General features: G+C 34.8%; 3 protein-coding genes across 3 annotated transcripts; 1 reads left to right on the forward strand and 2 right to left on the reverse strand.

Moving 5' to 3' along the window:
* Nucleotides 1-340: 340 nt before the first annotated feature.
* On the reverse strand, nt 341-5,962 carry LOC114358522 (histidine-rich glycoprotein-like). The gene is made up of 7 exons (XM_028312504.1): nt 5,882-5,962; nt 5,594-5,761; nt 5,304-5,470; nt 5,085-5,121; nt 867-1,043; nt 591-757; nt 341-422 (listed from the first exon to the last, which is right to left on the reverse strand). Exons 1-7 carry the CDS (start codon nt 5,891-5,893, stop codon nt 359-361), a joined length of 792 nt encoding a protein of 263 aa, XP_028168305.1. The 5' UTR covers nt 5,894-5,962; the 3' UTR covers nt 341-358.
* A 1,614-nt stretch (nt 5,963-7,576) lies between these two features.
* LOC114358535 (histidine-rich glycoprotein-like) lies at nt 7,577-18,810 on the reverse strand. The gene is made up of 10 exons (XM_028312521.1): nt 18,799-18,810; nt 18,465-18,641; nt 18,088-18,254; nt 17,855-17,917; nt 14,079-14,235; nt 10,738-10,932; nt 8,560-8,592; nt 8,272-8,439; nt 7,981-8,147; nt 7,577-7,656 (listed from the first exon to the last, which is right to left on the reverse strand). Exons 1-10 carry the CDS (start codon nt 18,808-18,810, stop codon nt 7,593-7,595), a joined length of 1,203 nt encoding a protein of 400 aa, XP_028168322.1. The 3' UTR covers nt 7,577-7,592.
* Nucleotides 10,083-14,607, forward strand: LOC114358518 (histidine-rich glycoprotein-like). The gene is made up of 7 exons (XM_028312496.1): nt 10,083-10,124; nt 10,262-10,432; nt 10,732-10,898; nt 11,268-11,304; nt 13,623-13,793; nt 14,073-14,239; nt 14,544-14,607. The coding sequence occupies exons 1-7, from the start codon at nt 10,107-10,109 to the stop codon at nt 14,605-14,607; spliced, it is 795 nt and encodes a 264-aa protein (XP_028168297.1). The 5' UTR covers nt 10,083-10,106.
* Nucleotides 18,811-19,520: the final 710 nt, after the last annotated feature.

The following is a 19,520-nucleotide window of genomic DNA, read 5'->3' on the forward strand; positions in this document are numbered from 1 at the left end:
CGCGTCTGGCCAGCAAGAAACTTTTTTTAATAAGCGTTCTTTACGTTTGGAAATTGTTTTTCCTAATTATTTTCGAGCAAGATGCAAAACAAAAACTTTAACGTAATATGATAAACTTTAATTATTTATATCTATTTCCATTATTGCAATCAAAGCTAAGGTTCTTATGAATTTTTAATCAGTCTCTTATCGTGTGCAGTGATGTATTCGTTAAGTTGGTGTACTAATGTTTTACTAAGCAGTGTGTTATTTTCAGATATGAAATGATACAAAAATGTAGACAAATAATAAAAAATTTATTTACAAACACATCAAAAACAGTATCTTAGTAAGTACCTAATACAAATTATATCATTTTTTAGTGGTGATGGTGGTGCTCTGGGACGATGTGGTGGGTGTTGTGCTTCACGGTGGCGTGGAACCTGTTAACAATAATTAGATTTAAAGATTAGAATAAGTATTCGTTTAAAAATATTTGCATTTCTTTAAGCAGTGTTTGAAGTTCACCTAGTATTTTGGTACTCGGTAAGTATAAGATTGCGTGGACTTTTAAAAATATGATGTTGGGTTGGGTTTATTTTTGAACTTACCCAGTGTGCTTGTCGCTGTGGTAGTCGACGTGTCTTTCGGAACCATCAGGCTCGTGCAGAGCGTAGTAGCCCTTCACGGCGTCTCCGTCGCGGGTCTCGTGCTGGCTCTTGAGGTCTCCGGTGTGCTTGTCCTCTACTTTGTACTCGAACTCGTATTTAGGGTGGGCCTGGTGGACAAACCAAAGAGGTAAAATTGGTGCTACAAGTAACTCGGCATCGCAAACTTACCAAAAAAAATTCTAACTTCATTGATGTTACAACGATAAGCGTACTTACATAGTAATCGTAGTGAAGTTCATGATGTCCGTGTTTGTCTTTTACTTCAACAGTGACTTTCTCTGGTTTGCCGTCGTGGCGCGAGATGTGCTGCGAGGAGTAGCCGTGGTGGTGGCCGTGGTGGCCGTCGTCGGACTGGGCGGCCACTGCGGCCAGTAGAGCAGCGAGGCACAGAACCTGAAATTATTGGTAAGTGTAAGGTATAACAAATATATGGGAGAACAAAAAAAAATAGGAATCTAATGCTCGCGGATATTCCTCGCCTCATACAATGAATACTAGCTCAAGTTGCAATCATAACTTATAAAGTAAACAAATAGTAATTTTAATTCATTTCTTATTACCTTTGTAAACGTTTTAATTGTTGTTATTCTTATCAATCCCAGTGGTAAACTGATACAAATTATTGAAAGTAGACGGCTTTTATAATTAACTGCATTCGGCTTATCTAAATGATTGGCAAACAAAAAGCTGCTTTTCGAAATTTTGCAATGTGACAATTTGGCGAAAGGTTCAGTGACTGGGCGGCAAATTTTATTTTTAGCATGTGTGTAACTGTACCTATGTCTAAATAAATTTTCAACCTGTTGCATGAATAATTTTAATCAATAATTTGTAATCAAAATCATTAGTAACCAATATCACAACGACTATTAAAGGAGGCAGAGTTTTATATCTATGTAAGTATGTACAAAATACGGGCGAGGAAAATGTGACCCTAGGAGTCCAAGTCGTGTTTTTCGAAATGTAACATCAGATCAGTTTTAATACTTTGAAGGAAATAATTGAAAGATCTGATATGACTTGCTTCGACCGTCGACGGACGGTTTGACCTCTCGTTAAAATCATTAATTTAAGCCTTTGCTATAGGGGATTTCAGTCAACAATGTATGAAAACTAGACACCGTACTAAGAAGTCGTTTAATATTTTATATTTTTTTAGAGGTATACAACTTTAAAATGAAATGTAATACCTACGTAAAAATATATTTTGTTTTGTTTAAAATATATTCTTATGTCATTTATGCTACAAAATGATTTCGGGCCTAAGGGTGCCACGATTGGCTCAAATGTAGCGTAATCGGGATGTCCAATTTTCAATTTATTTTTGGAGCAAGTCAGTTTTGACGGGCACACAAGAAATACATACATTTTTTTATGTAGAGTCACATAAAAAATAAAGTTAAAAATTTAAGCCCCCCTCCATTCCAAGAGTAGGGGGTGGGTCCACATATGGGGGCATTTTTGTCGATTAAATTGACATCACAACATCGCCTTAAATTATCGCTAGCCCTATCCCAAACACACTGTAGAGTAAGTAGGTCTCTCTTGTTTTAATATCGTCCGGTGTGTGTGCGTAGGACTTGCCTATTTGTATGTTTTTTTTTTCATTTCATCTTACATAATTTTTAACCGCTCTATGACATGTTCTAGAGTAATCACCCTTTCACGAACCAAACGTGCTTTAAACTTACAACGAAAATAAATTGTTCTTACGAAAGTGTAAGAACGTCACGTTATTTTATTTTACATAGAAATTGCTCGAGAAAATACTTAATAATCTAAGTAATTCATAAGCAGGAAACAAATTATAGGTATTCCTTGCTCCTTATAAAGAAAAATATGTAAAGACGCATGTGTTAGAATATATATATCTACATACCTGATTTATATTAATATTCCATGGTAAATATGTATAATTGGTACACTATTTAACTTGTTAAACACTACACACACAAAACATTGCACAGCCGCCATATTAACTGACAGATTGAAATTCAGATTTATATAATTCGTAAATTAGAATTTATTGTAAGGTTTTTGGTTTCTTAATAATTCAGAATTTAATTANTAATTTATCATAATAATTGTGTTTTAATAGGATATATTTTCATAGGCAAATTTGATCCTTCCCAAAAATGTGGAACTGCAAAATTCAAATTTTCTTACATTGATTGCAAGTCAGTGTCAGGTTGTATGTTAAAAAAAATCTATCAGAGATAATGATAATACAGGGTGTTACTTTGCATTCTTGCCATATTTACAGAGGTTACTATATTACTGATACTGAACACAAAACCGCAAAAAAATAATGACCGAAAAAATTATTTTTTAATCTTGAGTATTTTATTTTATCGACAATCTGTTAAACACACCACTAATTATCGTAACGCATGCACATCACTTGTTGGCGATGGCGATGGAGACTTTTTTACTTTTTATTGTATTTTTTAATATTTATGCAATCTATTGTCTTTAAAATGTCTTTTTGACACTTGTAAAAAACTGAGAAATCCATCAATCACAAATCACGTTATAAATAATACAAAAATGTCTGAAGTGTATTCAAACAACGAACAATTTAATCAAAATGGTGCTTGGAGTGTCTGCAAAACGTCTTAGACGAAATGCTTGATGACGTACCCTTAGCGTTACACCAAATGCTCTACTACCAGCAGGATGGTGCTCCCCCACAATAAGGACGTCAAGTGCGCGAATAATACGTTTGGTGAACAGTGGATTGGACGAGGGGTCCAGTAGCTTGGCCACCACGATCTTCGGACCTGACACCAATGGATTTTTGGAGTGACTTGAAACGACTGGTATGCGCAGAAGAGATAAACAGTGTAAACGCGTTACATGAAAGGATTGTTTTAGTGAAACTGTGAGACAAAACGTTTATGTGTTGTGAAAACTAAAGCGAAAAACCTACGCTTCGCCGTGCTAGACTGTGCCTTCATCAGATGATCAGAACGGAGGACACTTTGAACACTTGNTAAATAAGTGCCCTGGAAAAGGGCTTTATACTGAATAAACCATTTGAATTTATAATTGGATTTTTAATTTGGAACTTGCTTATTTATTAAACTACAGTATCTATTATAGTCCTATATATTTCCACGGTATAATACGATATGATAGGAATATAACTTAAAGTATTTTATGCTAGATTTTGCTTATTATTATTCTTCTTTTTGTGGTAACTTTATTAATTAAAGAATCTGCTTTAATACATTAATATTTCTTTTTAAATTTGCCATTATACCTACATGTTTTGCATTATTATAATCCTTTGCGTGCCAGCTACGAGATAACTCGTAGTACGGGATTTCGGCATGGTGCCGACTACGAATATATTCGTAGATTTTTTTACACAAATAATATTTATTGGCACTACTGTTACAGGTCAGGTGGGATTTTGAACGTTAAATAGGAAATCATTTGGTCAGAGTGGTCTACTCCTCCCATTCCGTTATTGTAGTCAACAACAGTTATTAGGTTTTAGTTTAAGTTGATTCCTGCGATTTCTAGTAGTTATCATTTCAGAATTGTGCATATTTGAAATGGTTAGAACATCGCGTTTGTCTTTCCATTTGCATACGGCTATACTCGTAGTCCGCATAGTCGAATGAATTTATGTTTCTACTATGCCAAGTACGATTTATCTCGTATAGCTGCTTATATGTATGTACGGCATACAGCATAAACAAACATCAAAATATTCTGGCGCTGAAAGGGTTAAGATTATGACGTATTATTAACATAATACTATTAATTTGTGCCGAAAATTGTATTGTCTACCGAAGACCAGGGTCGTGGCATTCCTGAAATGCTACTACTCTATGCTACTTAAGTCGCCCGCGTTTTCAGTATCACGTGTATGTTTTAACTAGCTGTGCCCGCGACTTCGTACGCGTGAAAACCCGTTCTCGCAACATTTTTCATTATTGCTCTGCTCCTATTGATCGTAGCGTGATGTTGTATAGCCTATAGCCTTCCTTAATAAGTGGGATATCTAACATTGAAATAATTTTTAAAATCGGACCAGTAGTTCTTGAGATTAGCGCGTTCAACTAAACAAACAAACTCTTCAGCTTATTAATATTAGTATAGATTTAATTTTTTAAGTTGTTTATTTATTTAAAATACTAACTTAATATCCCCACGACAGAGCAGATGATTTTTAGCAATCGTATTACAATTTTTTTTTCCTTAAAAACAATCCACAAGCATTAACAGTAACTGCTCTACTAAAAATTCTAAATATATACGAACAAGTGCTTTCAAGGATTATAAAATTAAATACCAAAAGTAAATGTAAAATAACATTTATTTCTTAACCAAACACACAACAAACGAGCAGGCAAAACAAGTATCACAAAATAACGATATAATGACTAGGTCTTAGTTTCAGTGGTGATGGTGATGCTCTGGGACGACGTGGTGGGTGTTGTGCTTCACGGTGGCGTGGAACCTGGACAGAAAAATAAAAAGTTATTTTAAAACGATTAAAAAGATATCGTTTTATCTGCTGATTCATATGCACGGTTACAATTAGTAATGGTCCATTAGTGAGACAGGAGACTAAACTTATCTTCTTCAAAACAGCCATGTTTTCATTATTTTAAAATTTTCATAATGTAAGCTAATACTCACCCAGTGTGCTTGTCGCTGTGGTAGTGGACGTCTCTGACGGAACCATCAGGCTCGTGCAGGGAGTAGTAGCCCTTCACGACATCTCCATCGCGGGTCTCGTGCTGGGTCTTGAGGTCGCCGGTGTGCTTGTCCTCTACTTTGTACTCAAAATCGTATTTAGGATAGGCCTGGCGGACAAAACAAGAACCTTATTAAAATACAAAGTTGAACCAATCGCTGTATTATTTGCACGAAATTTTGCGCAATCTGTTTTTAAGAACGGGAGAAGTTGTTGATGTACGTGTACTCACATAGTAATCATAGTGGTGTTCATGTCCATCGTGTCCTTTAACGCTAACTTTCTCAGCTTTGCCATCGTGGCGCGAGATGTGCTGCGAGGAGAAGCCGTGGTGGTGCTCATGGTGGCCGTGGTCGGACTGGGCGGCTACTATAGCCACCAGAGCGGCGAAGCACAGCACCTGTTGAAGAATAAGCTATAAATTGTACTATTTTTTAATTATGTAAGGCCTCAAAATGGTCTACCTGGTAAACCTTAATCTGTTATTAAGTATTTTTCATTTAATTCGAGTATTTATCACCTTGGAGAACATTGTTATTGTTGTGAAGTCCAGTGGTTAACTGATACAACTGATAAAAAGTTCGCGACTTTTATAATTAACTCGTTCGGTTTATCTAAATGATTGGCAAATAAAAGCTGCTTAACGAACGTTTGGCAATGCAAAAAATGTAGCGAAAGGTTCAATTTATTGCGGTCAAAATTTTATTTTTGGTTTCAGTGATACCGTTAAATGACAGATTAAGGCCCATATTACGAAACGCTCTAAACTAGATCTATAATCCCAAGCTTAGTTACAATCATAAGCAGACACTTTGAGAGGCCTAATTTCAATAAGACTTTTAAGACCAATCACAGGGTCAATGTAAACGGAACCTAGTCCAGTCATTATAGTAAGTTCACCTCGGAATTGGAGATACCCAGCTGTAAGTCTGTAAATACGTGTATATTGACACCCTAAAAGTTGTCTCAAAACCTACATATGGTAGGGTGTAAGCAACTATTAAATTTCAAGGTCAACGGTCACAAAAATCGGTTTTTTGCGCTTTTTTTAGAAATATCTCATATCCTATGGGTTTTTTGCTATTTGTATTTATAATCAATATTGTAGAATACTAAATTCTCTACAAATTTTGTTTNGTATTAGGTTTACTTTCAAGGATCGTGTAAATACTAGTAAAAGCCCAAGTATCGCCCAAGTTTGTCGTCTTTAAGTTCTAAGGACACTAAACGATTAAGGTGATTTTGACATGAACATCGAATCATAAGTTGCAACGTTCAAAGCAGCAGCATCAAATCATAAGGAGTGGAAGCGTCTTAATGTCAAAACCTACACACATTAAGATTATGACGTATTATTAACATACCTACTATTAATATATGTGTCGGAAATTGTATAGTCCACGGAAGACCAGTGTCGTGGCATTCCTGAAATACTACAACTCTATGCTACTTAAGTGGCCCACCTTTTCAGTATCACGTGTGTTTTGATTTATTTTTTTAAGTTGTATAATATGTTGATTTGATATGATTTGATTAAAATACTAAACAAACATTTTTTTCTTTCTTTCTTTCAAGTCTTTTTTCTTTCGAGTCCAAAAAGAGACTTATAATTTGGAAAGGAGTTTTCCCCTTTACATCCTACTCAATATTTCTTGATATTTTTATACTATTCGAATAATTGCGGGTTTTTCACATCTCAGATCTAACCAATTTACAAGCTTTGCCATTCCATCACTGCAACTATCATCATTACAATAAAATACAGCATCATGTTTGAATTTAAGTAATCAATCACTTAAGAATAAAATGTTTATTTATTTAAAATACTAACTTAAATCACCATGATGATTATTTTATTTACAGACAGAGCAGATGATTTTTAGCAATCGTATTAAAATTGGTAATATTCTTTAAAAACAATCCACAATCATTAACAGTAACTGCTCTACTAAAAATTCTAAGGCTGAGTTGCACCACCTAACTTTGACAGTAACTATGACGATAATTGTTGTTTTTTGTATGGAGTTTGACAGATTTTTGACGTTTTTCAAAGTTAAAGTAACATGGTGCAACCCAGCAAATTAAATATATACAAACAAGTGCTTTCAGGGATTATAATATTAAATACCAAAAGTAAATATAAAATAACATTTATTTCTTAACCAAACACACAACAAACGAGCAGGCAAAACAAGTATCACAAAATAACGATATAATGACTAGGTCTTAGTTTAGTGGTGATGGTGATGTTCTGGGACGACGTGGTGGGTGTTGTGCTTGACGGTGGCGTGGAACCTGAAGAGAAAAGAAAAGATTAAAATACCTTTTAAAGGTAACACAATTTTAAAGATATATTTTTATCTGCTGATAATCATTTGCACGTTTGCGATCACTAATGACCCATAAGTGAGACAGGAGACAAAACTTATCTTGAAAAAAAAAATTTACATAATTTTAAAGATATACCTATCAATTTATGTGCTGTTTAACATTTGCACGATTACAATCAGTAATGGTCCATTAGTGAGACTAATATTATCTTCATTAATTATTTTAAAATTGTCATAAAGTACATTTTTACAGTTACAAACGTAGCTAAGGCTAGAAGCTAATACTGACCCGGTGTGCTTGTCGCTGTGGTAGTGGACGTCTCTGACGGAACCATCAGGCTCGTGCAGGGAGTAGTAGCCCTTTACAACGTCTCCGTCGCGGGTCTCGTGCTGGGTCTTGAGGTCACCGGTGTGCTTGTCCTCTACTTTGTACTCAAAATCGTATTTAGGATAGGCCTGGCGGACAAAACAAGAACCTTATTAAAATACAAAGTTGAACCAATCGCTGTATTATTTGAACGAAATTTTGCGCAATCTGCTTTCTAAGAACGGGATAAGTTGTTGATGTACGTGTACTCACATAGTAATCATAGTGGTGTTCATGTCCATCGTGTCCTTTAACGCTGACTTTCTCAGCTTTGCCATCGTGGCGCGAGATGTGCTGCGAGGAGTAGCCGTGGTGGTGCTCATGGTGGCCGTGGTCGGACTGGGCGGCTACTATAGCCACCAGAGCGGCGAAGCACAGCACCTGTTGAATAATAAGCTATAGATTGTACTATTTTACAAGTATGAAAACTGTCAAAATAATCTCAAATGTAAAGTCTAATCAGTTATTTGGTATTTTTTATTTAATTCGAGTAATTATCACCTTGGAGAACATTGTTATTGTTGTGAAGTCCAGTGGTTAACTGATACAACTGATAAAAAGTTTGCAACTTTTATAATTAACTCGTTCGGTTTATCTAAATGATTGGCAAATAAAAGCTGCTTAACGTACATTTGGCAATGCAAAAAATGTAGCGAAAGGCTCAATTTATTGCGGTCAAAATTTTATTTTTGGTTTCAGTGATACCGTTAATTGACAGATTAAGGCCCATATTACAAAACGCTCTAAACTAGATATATAATCCCAAGCTTCGTTACAATCATAAGCAGACACTTTGAGAGGCCTAATTTCAATAAGACTTTTAAGACCAATCACAGGGTCAATGTTAACGGAACCCTTATAGATTCGTCATGTCTGTCTGTCTGTTCGTTACAGCCACTTATTTCCGAAACTATAAGAGCTATACTATTAAAATTTGGTATGGCAAGAGCTTCCTCGTTGTGGATAAAAAAAATGTAGATGTATTCTGTGAACCGCATTAAGATTTTGAAAGAAAAGAAAGAAAGAAAGAAAAGTATTTATTCGATGCAAGTACAAAATTAAATAATAAATAGGTAGATATAATAAAACCAAACATGAGTTCATACAAAAAATGTTTTTTTTTGTGTTTCAGTTCTATTTTTTTTTTCATCAAACCGATACGTGTGTGATATCTGTGGATAGGTCTTCAAAAGTGATATTTTTCTTGTGCTATCGTTCTAAAATCTAGTAAATTATTTTTAATCTGTGACTACATGCAGTATTACAGATACGTAGCTACTTGTATTGAAAAGTGCCTACCAACTACAAGTTCCAATTAAATGCAACACTGCAACAATTTCGAACAAGTGTTTTCTAATGTTGTATGTAGGATTTCACAGCCGTGTTAGAAAATTAAATAATACCAAAAATTTTTTATTAAATTTAATTATTAATAATTTAAGTACATACGAGTACATGTCATAGCTGTGTTTGAAATAGTGCAAGAAAAATTAAATTAAACTAGTTTTAATTTACTTTATGTTCTACTCGTAGGTACCTACGAATAGTTTATAGCTAGTTCTGGATTTGTATGTGATATTGATATTGTTATATTACACCTAGTTGCTGAATTGATCATCTTAGCTGTAAATAGTTGTGATTTGCTTACATGCCTGATCAGAACTTAAATTAATTACCTTACATTCTTACAGGAAAATACATGTTTACTTAAACCACTGGTAGCTTTTAATTATTTTATTTGCTTCAGTCTAATGTGGCTTATATCAGTATTATTACCATCTACCAAAATATTTACTAAACATTAATTTTTTGCGTGCCCAAATGAGCGTAAAATACCTGAAGCAAACCTGTTTAAAATTGTTTCAGTATTGCATACCCAAATTGGGACCTCTACTACATACACTTTTAATTGTCAATGATTTGATACATTTAATACTGATATTGTGCCAGGATTACAACATTAAACTCCACGCTGATATAAAAGTTGGAAATTAAAAGTAATTGACATCAGTTGATTACTGAAGTTGAGTAGAATAACACAACAAAAAATGAAAATGTTCTCAAAGGTAAAAATATTAAACGATTCGTTAAGTATTTCAAATCATTCAGTCTAATTTTGTGTAAAGTTCGATCGAAACCTAGATTTTTCAGCATTTGAAACTCAGCATCACTTTTAATTAATACTAATTATAATCTTAATCAGGTGCTGTGTTTCGCCGCTCTTGTAGCCCTAGCGGCTGCTCAATCTGAACACGGCCACCACCACCACGGCTACTCCTCGCAGCATATCTCGCGCCACGACGGCAAAGCTGAGAAAGTCACTGTTCACGTAAAAGACAAACACGGACACGTGCATGAAATTCACGACTACAAAGTAAGTAGATACGCTTTTACATAGAGTATCAATAAATAATTCTTATTTGTAAAGGTTTCTACTTCCTCGTTGTGGATAAAAAAAGGGCATGATAAACACTAACATCTGAGTTACCTAAAATACTTAAAATCTTGACGCTAAAAATCGTTTGCTCGATCCCTGTCAAAGCATAAAATAGGAGTACAAATTGTGTATAGTTGGAGCCACTAATTTATGTGTGTGTATACCACAACACAGTCATCCCGAAAATATTTAGCTTTAATTTTAATTTATCTATCAATCTATCACTTGTCCACTAGGCCTACCCTAAATATGAGTTCGAGTACAAAGTGGAGGACAAGCACACCGGCGACCACAAGACCCAGCACGAGCACCGCGATGGAGACGACGTGAAGGGCTTCTACTCCCTGCACGAGCCTGATGGTTCCGAAAGGAAAGTCGACTACCACAGCGACAAGCACACTGGGTGAGTTCAAAATCTTCTGTATTATAATTTCATGCTACTTAATTAAATTTAGTTGATATAGCGTATGGGACTATTCCCACCACTGCAACTCCTGTGTTGCCAGGATCTACAGCTTGACCGCCAAGTGTTTAGGTAATATAGCTTCTAAATATAAAAAAAAAATCTAGACTCAGCATGGTTTATACTGTCTTTAATTCGTGAATCTGTTGTATCTAAAATTTAATATGCCACAGTAAGAGACAACTGTCCTCAAGTTTTAGGTAATGGAAAGTTTTAAAACAGAAGATAACTTATGTTGATACTGATAAATGAAAGAATGTACCTATGATGATAGTCTGTGAGTACCTACATATTTTTCTTTTCCAACAGGTTCCACGCCACCGTGAAGCACAACACCCACCATATCGTCCCAGAACATCATCATCACCACTAAACTAGGACTTAGTCATTGTTAAAATGCTATTTTGTGATATTCTGTTTTGATTTTGCTTGTTTTGTTGTTGTTGGTGTAGTAAATAAATGTTAACTACTTTTTCTATATTTGAGGCATTTGATTTCATTTTCTAATATATTATTATTATTGTGACCAGATCTAGGAATTGTTCAGTGTTCACTAATGCATTTCATCTCTAATGGTCAGTTAAACCACAGAATAAGTAATAGGTTAAACCCATTGGCCATTCGTTAAATCGTTTGATGACACAACGTCTTGCACATTAATCAACGATTAAAGGAATGAGTTACTAATAAATATTTAGTATTATTCAGAAAATATAAAATGTAGTAATTGTTGGAAGTACCTACTAGTCGTATAATAAAAGATTGCTTGTCGTAGTTGGATTGCAGTTTCAACTGTCAGTGTAAAAGTATCACATGTTATTTAATCAAATTTATAAATAACAATCGATAATTTGCATGATTAAAGACCAATAATTACTTTAGAGTTCGGGGCATTGATTGATTCACCTATCTGTGCTTCATAAACCCTGTATAATTAGCCTTTGGAAACCTTGTGGTGTGCATAAACTTTGTCTAACACAAATTTCCCATATAAACTAGACATAGTACCTATTTACGAGTAAACGTATGTTGGAAATAGGCCAGCAGAATGATATCTTTTAATGTTGATATCCGTGCTCCCAGTCCTAGTTTAAATTAGTTTAGATGTTCTCATACATTTAGTATCATAGCCCTTTGAAGATTATGAATGGTCACACTTTGGCCTATTCATTGATCTGGTATTTATGAAACAGCCTAATATTATGTCATGGCCAGATACTTATTGAAATTGATCACTTCATGATGTGGCCGACAATGCAATTCATGAAATTATTGTAGACATTTCATGAAACTAAAAACATATTCATACATGCACAATGCCAGATTAAGTAAACGTCTTGTGGACAAAATATATTTATTGATCATTTATCGTAATATAAATTGATTGTACCCATCAAGGTACTATCCTAATATTTTTTTAAAATAACTAAGGTACTTTCCTATCGTTTTGTCTCTGTGGTGCAGGCGGCTGATAATAATTCAGATATAAAATATACAAAAAAACCTACACGAATTACATTTATGAAAATTAAGTTTTATACCTACTAAAAGGGCAAACTGCAGTCAGCAACTTAACTGAAATGAGCAATGTTTTTAACCAGTTTTCCTTTTTAGGGTTCTGTAGTCCTGACAAGGAACCCTTATAGTTTCGATATGTCTGTCTGTCTGTCTGTCCGAGGTTTTGCTTGTAAACTATTGGCACCAGAGAGCTGTAATTTTGTAGAGTTGTCCCCCCCCCCTCTAAAAATTAAACTGTTGGCTTGAAAAATATGGAAAAATTCGTAATAATACTGCTTTTCATGACCTTTCAAGGAAAACTATAACGGTTAAGATACATCAGTTAGTTTAAGAGTAATAGCAGGCCTGTTCATGTTCATCTCCGCGAGTTTACATCGAAAATAAAACACGCACGATGGCCCACCTACAGGATACTATTTGGCAAGGCCTCAAATACAAGCGAACATTGACTCANATTTACTTTATGTTCTACTCGTAGGTACCTACGAATAGTTTATAGCTAGTTCTGGATTTGTATGTGATATTGATATTGTTATATTACACCTAGTTGCTGAATTGATCATCTTAGCTGTAAATAGTTGTGATTTGCTTACATGCCTGATCAGAACTTAAATTAATTACCTTACATTCTTACAGGAAAATACATGTTTACTTAAACCACTGTTAGCTTTTAATTATTTTATTTGCTTCAGTCTAATGTGGCTTATATCAGTATTACTACCATCTACCAAAATATTTACTAAACATTAATTTTTTGCGTGCCCAAATGAGCGTAAAACACCTGAAGCAAACCTGTCTAAAATTGTTTCAGTATTGCATACCCAAATTGGGACCTCTACTACATACACTTTTAATTGTCATTGATTTGATACATTTAATACCGATATTGTGCCAGGATTACAACATTAAACTCCACGCTGATATAAAAGTTGGAAATTAAAAGTAATTGACATCAGTTGATTACTGAAGTTGAGTAGAATAACAACAAAAAATAAAAATGTTCTCAAAGGTAAAAATATTAAACGATTCGTTAAGTATTTCAAATCATTCAGTCTAATTTTGTGTAAAGTTCAAGTAAAACCTATATTTTTCAGCATTTGAAACTCAGCATCACTTTTAATTAATACTAATTATAATCTTAATCAGGTGCTGTGTTTCGCCGCTCTTGTAGTCCTAGTGGCCGCTCAGTCTGACCACGGCCACCACCACCACGGCTACTCCTCACAGCACATCTCGCGCCACGACGGCAAAGCTGAGAAAGTCACTGTTCACGTAAAAGACAAACACGGACACGTGCATGAAATTCACGACTACAAAGTAAGTAGATACGCTTTTACATAGAGTATCAATAAATAATTCTTATTTGTAAAGGTTTCTACTTCCTCGTTGTGGATAAAAAAAGGGCATGATAAACACTAACATCTGAGTTACCTAAAATACTTAAAATCTTGACGCTAAAAATCGTTTGCTCGATCCCGAGTACAAATTGTGTATAGTTGGAGCCACTAATTTGTGTGTGTAAACCACAACACAGTCATCCCGAAAATATTTAGCTTTAATTTTAATTTATCTATCAATCTATCACTTGTCCACTAGGCCTACCCTAAATATGAGTTCGAGTACAAAGTGGAGGACAAGCACACTGGAGACCACAAGACCCAGCACGAGCACCGCGATGGAGACGTCGTGAAGGGCTTCTACTCCCTGCACGAGCCTGATGGTTCCGAAAGGAAAGTCGACTACCATAGCGACAAGCACACTGGGTGAGTTCAAAATCGTCTGTATTATAATTTCATGCTACTTGATTATACTTAGGAAATATAAAATATAGCTTCTATAAAAATATTCTACTCTTAGCATAGTTTATTTATACTCTCTTTATCGTAATTCGTGAAGCAGTTGTAGTATCTGAAATTTAATATGCCACAGTAAGAGGCAACTGTCCCCAAGTTTTAGGTAATGGAAAGTTTTAAAACACAAAATAACTTATGTTGATACTGATAAATGAAAGAATGTACCTATGTGGGTACAATTACATTATACCTACTTATTTTTCTTTTCCAACAGGTTCCACGCCACCGTGAAGCACAACACCCACCATATCGTCCCAGAACATCATCATCACCACTAAACTAGGACTAAATCATTGTTAAAATGCTATTTTGTGATACTCTGTTTTGATTTTTCTCGTTTTGTTGTGTGTTTGTGAAGTAAATAAATGTTAACTACTTTGTCTATATTTGAGGCATTTTATTTAATTTTCTAACATAATATTATTAATTGTGGTCAGATCTAGGAATTGTTCAGAGTTCACTGATGCATTCATCTTACTATGGTCATTTAAACCCATTGCCCATTCGTTAAAACGTTTGATGATACGTTAATCTATGTATATTAAAGTCAGTATCATTAATTATTATAGGGTTGTTAAGCCAGTTAATCAAATATTAAAGGATTAGTTACCAATAAATATTTAGTACTAGCTTTCCGCCCGCGGCTTCGCCCACGTGGAATTTCACAGAAAAACTTTATCGCGCGCGTCCCTGTTTCACAAACTGGGATACATCAAACAAATTTCATATACTCGTAAATCGGGTCAGTGGTTTAGGCGTGAAAGCAAGATAGACAGACAGAGAGAACAGAGTTACTTTCGCATTTATAATATTAGTATAGATAGTATAGATAAATCAGAAAGGATAAAATCTATAGAGAGCTGGTGAACGCCAGACCTACGTCATTTTATAAAAGCTGAAAGTTTTCCAGCGTATGCTCCCAATAATAGAATTTCTTGTTGTAACTAAGCTTTTAAGGTACCTGCATGCCAAATTTCAAGCGTCTAACTTAAACGGTTTAGATTTTTCATACAAAAGGATTTTCCCGCTAATTCCCGTTCCCGTAGGAATTTCGAGAATTTCTTGTTGTAACTAAGCTCTAAGTTTACCAAGGTACCTACCTACATGCCAAATTTCAAGCATCTAACTTAAGCGGTTTAGATTTTTCATACAAAAGGGTTTTCCCGCTATTTCCTGTTCCCGTGGGAATTCCTAAGTATACTATAACCTGCCCAGGAGTATGAAGAATAATTGTATCAAGTTTCGTTAAAATCCGTCGAGTAGTTTTTGTTTTTATAAGGAACATACAGACAGACAGACAGACAAAAATTTTACTGATTGCATTTTTGGCATCAGTATCGATCACTAATCACCCCCTGATAGTTATTTTGAAAATATATTTAATGTACAGAATTTACCTCTCTACAGATTTATTATAAGTATAGATAAAAATCAGATTTTATGGTAGGTATAACGTAAGTAGAATTACAGTCTATTGAATATACAGAAAAAGCCACCGTAAAAGTTAGGCTTATGTTATAGCATAAAAGTTGAATTTTATATAAAATACTAGCGGCCGCCCGCGACTTCGTACGCGTGGATCCCGTTTTACCCCCTTCATCTATCTTACGCGGTTTAGATTTTTTCATACAAATGTTTTTTCCCGCTAACTCCCGTTCCCGTGGGAATTTTGCAATATCCTGTTGTAACTAAGCTTTAAGTTTACTAAGGTATCTGCATGCCAAATTTCAAGCGTCTAACTTAAGCGGTTTAGATTTTTCATACAAAATGATTTTCCCGATAATTCCCGTTCCCGTGGGAATTTCAGGAATTCCTTGTTGTAACTAAGCTTTAAGTTTACTAAGGTACCTACATGCCAAATTTCAAGCGTCTAACTCAAGCGGTTTAGATTTTTCATACAAAAGGATTTTCCCGCTAATTCCTGTTCCTGAGGGAATTCCTAAGTACACTATAACCTGCCCAGGAGTATGAATTGAATAATTGTACCAAGTATCGTTAAAAACCGTCGAGCAGTTTTTGTTTCTATAAGGAACATACAGACGGACAGACAGACAGACAGACAGACAAAAATCTTACTGATTGCATTTTTGGCATCAGTATCGATCACTAATCACCCCCTGATAGTTATTTTGAAAATATTTTTCATGTACAGAATTGACCTCTCTACAGATTTATTATAAGTAGGTATATTTATAATTTTTTGTAACAGGTATTTTACCTTTTTACTTTTCCTTTTCCATAATAGTAGTAGCCCTTGTCTTTCACAAGTTTCCCATATAAACTAGACTAAAGTACTTACATACGAGTAGGTAAACGTATAATGTTGGAAACTGGCCAGCAGAATGATATCCTTTGATGTTGATACCCGTGCCAGTCCTAGTTTAAATTAGTTTCGATGTTCTCATACATTCAGTATCATAGTCCTTTGAAGATGATGAATGGTCACCCTTTGACCTATTCATTGACCTGGTATTTATGAAACAGCCTAATATTATGTCATGGCCAGATACTTATTGAAATTGATCACTATTCATGATGTGGCCGACAATGCAATTCATGAAATTATTGTAGCCATTTCATGAAACTAAAAATATCACTATACATGCACATCTTATTGACTAGGCCAGATTAAGTAAACGTCTTGTGGTCAAATTATGTCGTATTGATCATTATCGTAATATAAATTAATTGTACCCATCAAGGTTATCTAATAATCTATCCCAATTATTTTTTAAAATAACTGAGGTAGGTACTATCCTATCGTTTTGCCTGTGTGGTGCAGGCGGCTGATAATAATTTTGATAAAAAATAATCTTAATATAAAAACCTACACGAAACATATGAAAATTAAGTTTCATACTAAAAGGGCAAACTGCAACTTAACTGCAATGAGCAATGTTTTTTAACCAGTTTTCCTTTTTTATTATTTAATTATTATGATCACAAAACCTTTGATAGCATCAAAACCCCACATAATGATAAGGATGTGAATATGGTTTGATATCATATAAATGATAAGTAAAATGAGGTACGTACATGATGTTTAGGTAATATGTAATATACTTTGGAATAATAATGATCACTTAATCACTTCATTATGAGACTGTGAAATTATCAGTCACCATGGTAGGTATATTATAATCGTGTATACTCGTACAATGGAATCAAATGGCACAAATATTAAAATAGTAACATTTATTTCNTGTAACATAAATTCAAAAGGTAATATGTGCTCGCGATTCGTTGAAGGAATCAATTTGAAAACTGACGAACCTTTTCATTCCGTGACTGTACATGATGTTATGTGATGGACTTACTTTGGAATAATAATGATCACTTATCTTGATCACTTCATTATGTGACTGTGAAATCATCAAGAGAGTGATCAGTCACCATGGTATATTATAATCGTGTATACTCGTACAATGAAATCAAATGGCACAAATATTAAAATAGTAATATTTATTTCCTAGACAAATATAAAGTATCACAAAATAACATTTTAACAGTAACTAAGTCCTAGTTTAGTGGTGATGGTGGTGCTCTGGGACGAGGTGGTGGGTGTTGTGCTTCACGGTGGCGTGGAACCTGTTAGAAAATAGAAAAATAGTTATTAAATCTTCTATTTTGAGTCTTATCACTTGTAAACAGATGCCTCTTACTAAGGAAAAGATTCAATATTGGGGTAAAACTCAAATATTCAAAGAGGAACTAAGTCTCATTCATATAAACATTCATTCATAAAATTTTGAACTCACCCAGTGTGCTTGTCGCTGTGGTAGTCGACGTGCCTTTCAGAGCCATCAGGCTCGTGCAGGGAGTAGAAGCCCTTCACGTCGTCACCTTCACGGTGCTCGTGCTGAGTCTTGTGGTCGCCAGTGTGCTTGTCTTCTACTTTGTACTCGAACTCGTACTTAGGGTGGGCCTGATGGACAAAGCAAAGAGGTACAATAGGTGCTAGAATAAGTTGGGATCGCAAAGTACCGAAAGAGATGTAAATTTTATTATTGATACAATGATAGCAATATTCATTAGACAGGGATTTACAGTCTTCTTTAAATGGATGAGGCTATTTTTTATACAAATGAAGATATTTTATTGGTACTCTCTAGAGCATTTATTATTATCTACTTACGTAGTAATCGTGAATTTCATGAGCGTGTCCGTGTTTGTCTTTTACTTGAACAGTGACTTTTTTAGGTTTGCCGTCGTGGCGCGAGATGTGCTGCGAGGAGTAGCCGTGGTGGTGGCCGTGGTGGCCATGGTCGGACTGGGCGGCCACTGCGGCTACCAGAGCGGCGATGCACAACACCTGATAAGAAAAATCCAATTAAAACTAGGCTACATGCTAGTTGCAATTAATTACACACATTAAGACTAAAAAATAGTTATTAATCTTCGTAAAATACAAATATTAAAAGTATTTAGCTATTGACGATTCTGAATAAACAAAACGCTTTATTTTGTACCTTTGTGAACATTTTTTTTATGTGTTATTGTTCTCAAATCCACTGATCAACTGATACCAATAACTTTACATCTGAGACTTTTATATCAGAATCGGATTAGCATGCTGTAATACTTGTACAGTACGGTACCAGTATTATGTAGGCAATTAAAAGTATAGGCACGTGTACTTAAGTAGGTTCCAATTTGGGTATGCAATACTGAAACAATCTTGAACAGGTTTACTTCGACTCTTTTATGCACATTTGACTACGCAAACAATACCTAATGATAGATTGTTAATGTTTGTTTTACGTTTTTACATTTATTAGTGCCAAAATTCTGATTTCTGTTAGTCAAAGAAAACCCAATTTAAATGTGGTAACAAAAGATACTGAACCATCTAATGATGTAGAAAAGGAATCGGAGGCGAACTGTAATAAAGCGACGAGAAATAGATCGATACTTACTGGATACTAGGACTTCATCTAATTAGGACAGCCGCTAATGACTCAGGGCTTGGGACAATCGGAACAGCATCGTTCCGTCTGAACCTTTACTTATCATTTTATGAATGAAATTTTTGCAAAAAGAGACATCCTTCACTCAAGCCGATGATGAATCATTAAATTCTTACAAAAAGAGGCACTTTAAATCCAGCGAAGATACATTTCGCACTAATCCAAAATTACATTATTGTTATCGTAAATATAGCAGAATTGTGGTCGCAATTTAGATAACAAGA

The sequence above is a fragment of the Ostrinia furnacalis genome, unplaced genomic scaffold, assembly GCF_004193835.3.
Source record: "Ostrinia furnacalis isolate ACB-3 unplaced genomic scaffold, ASM419383v2 OfSCF3968, whole genome shotgun sequence".
Lineage (NCBI taxonomy): Eukaryota > Metazoa > Arthropoda > Insecta > Lepidoptera > Crambidae > Ostrinia > Ostrinia furnacalis.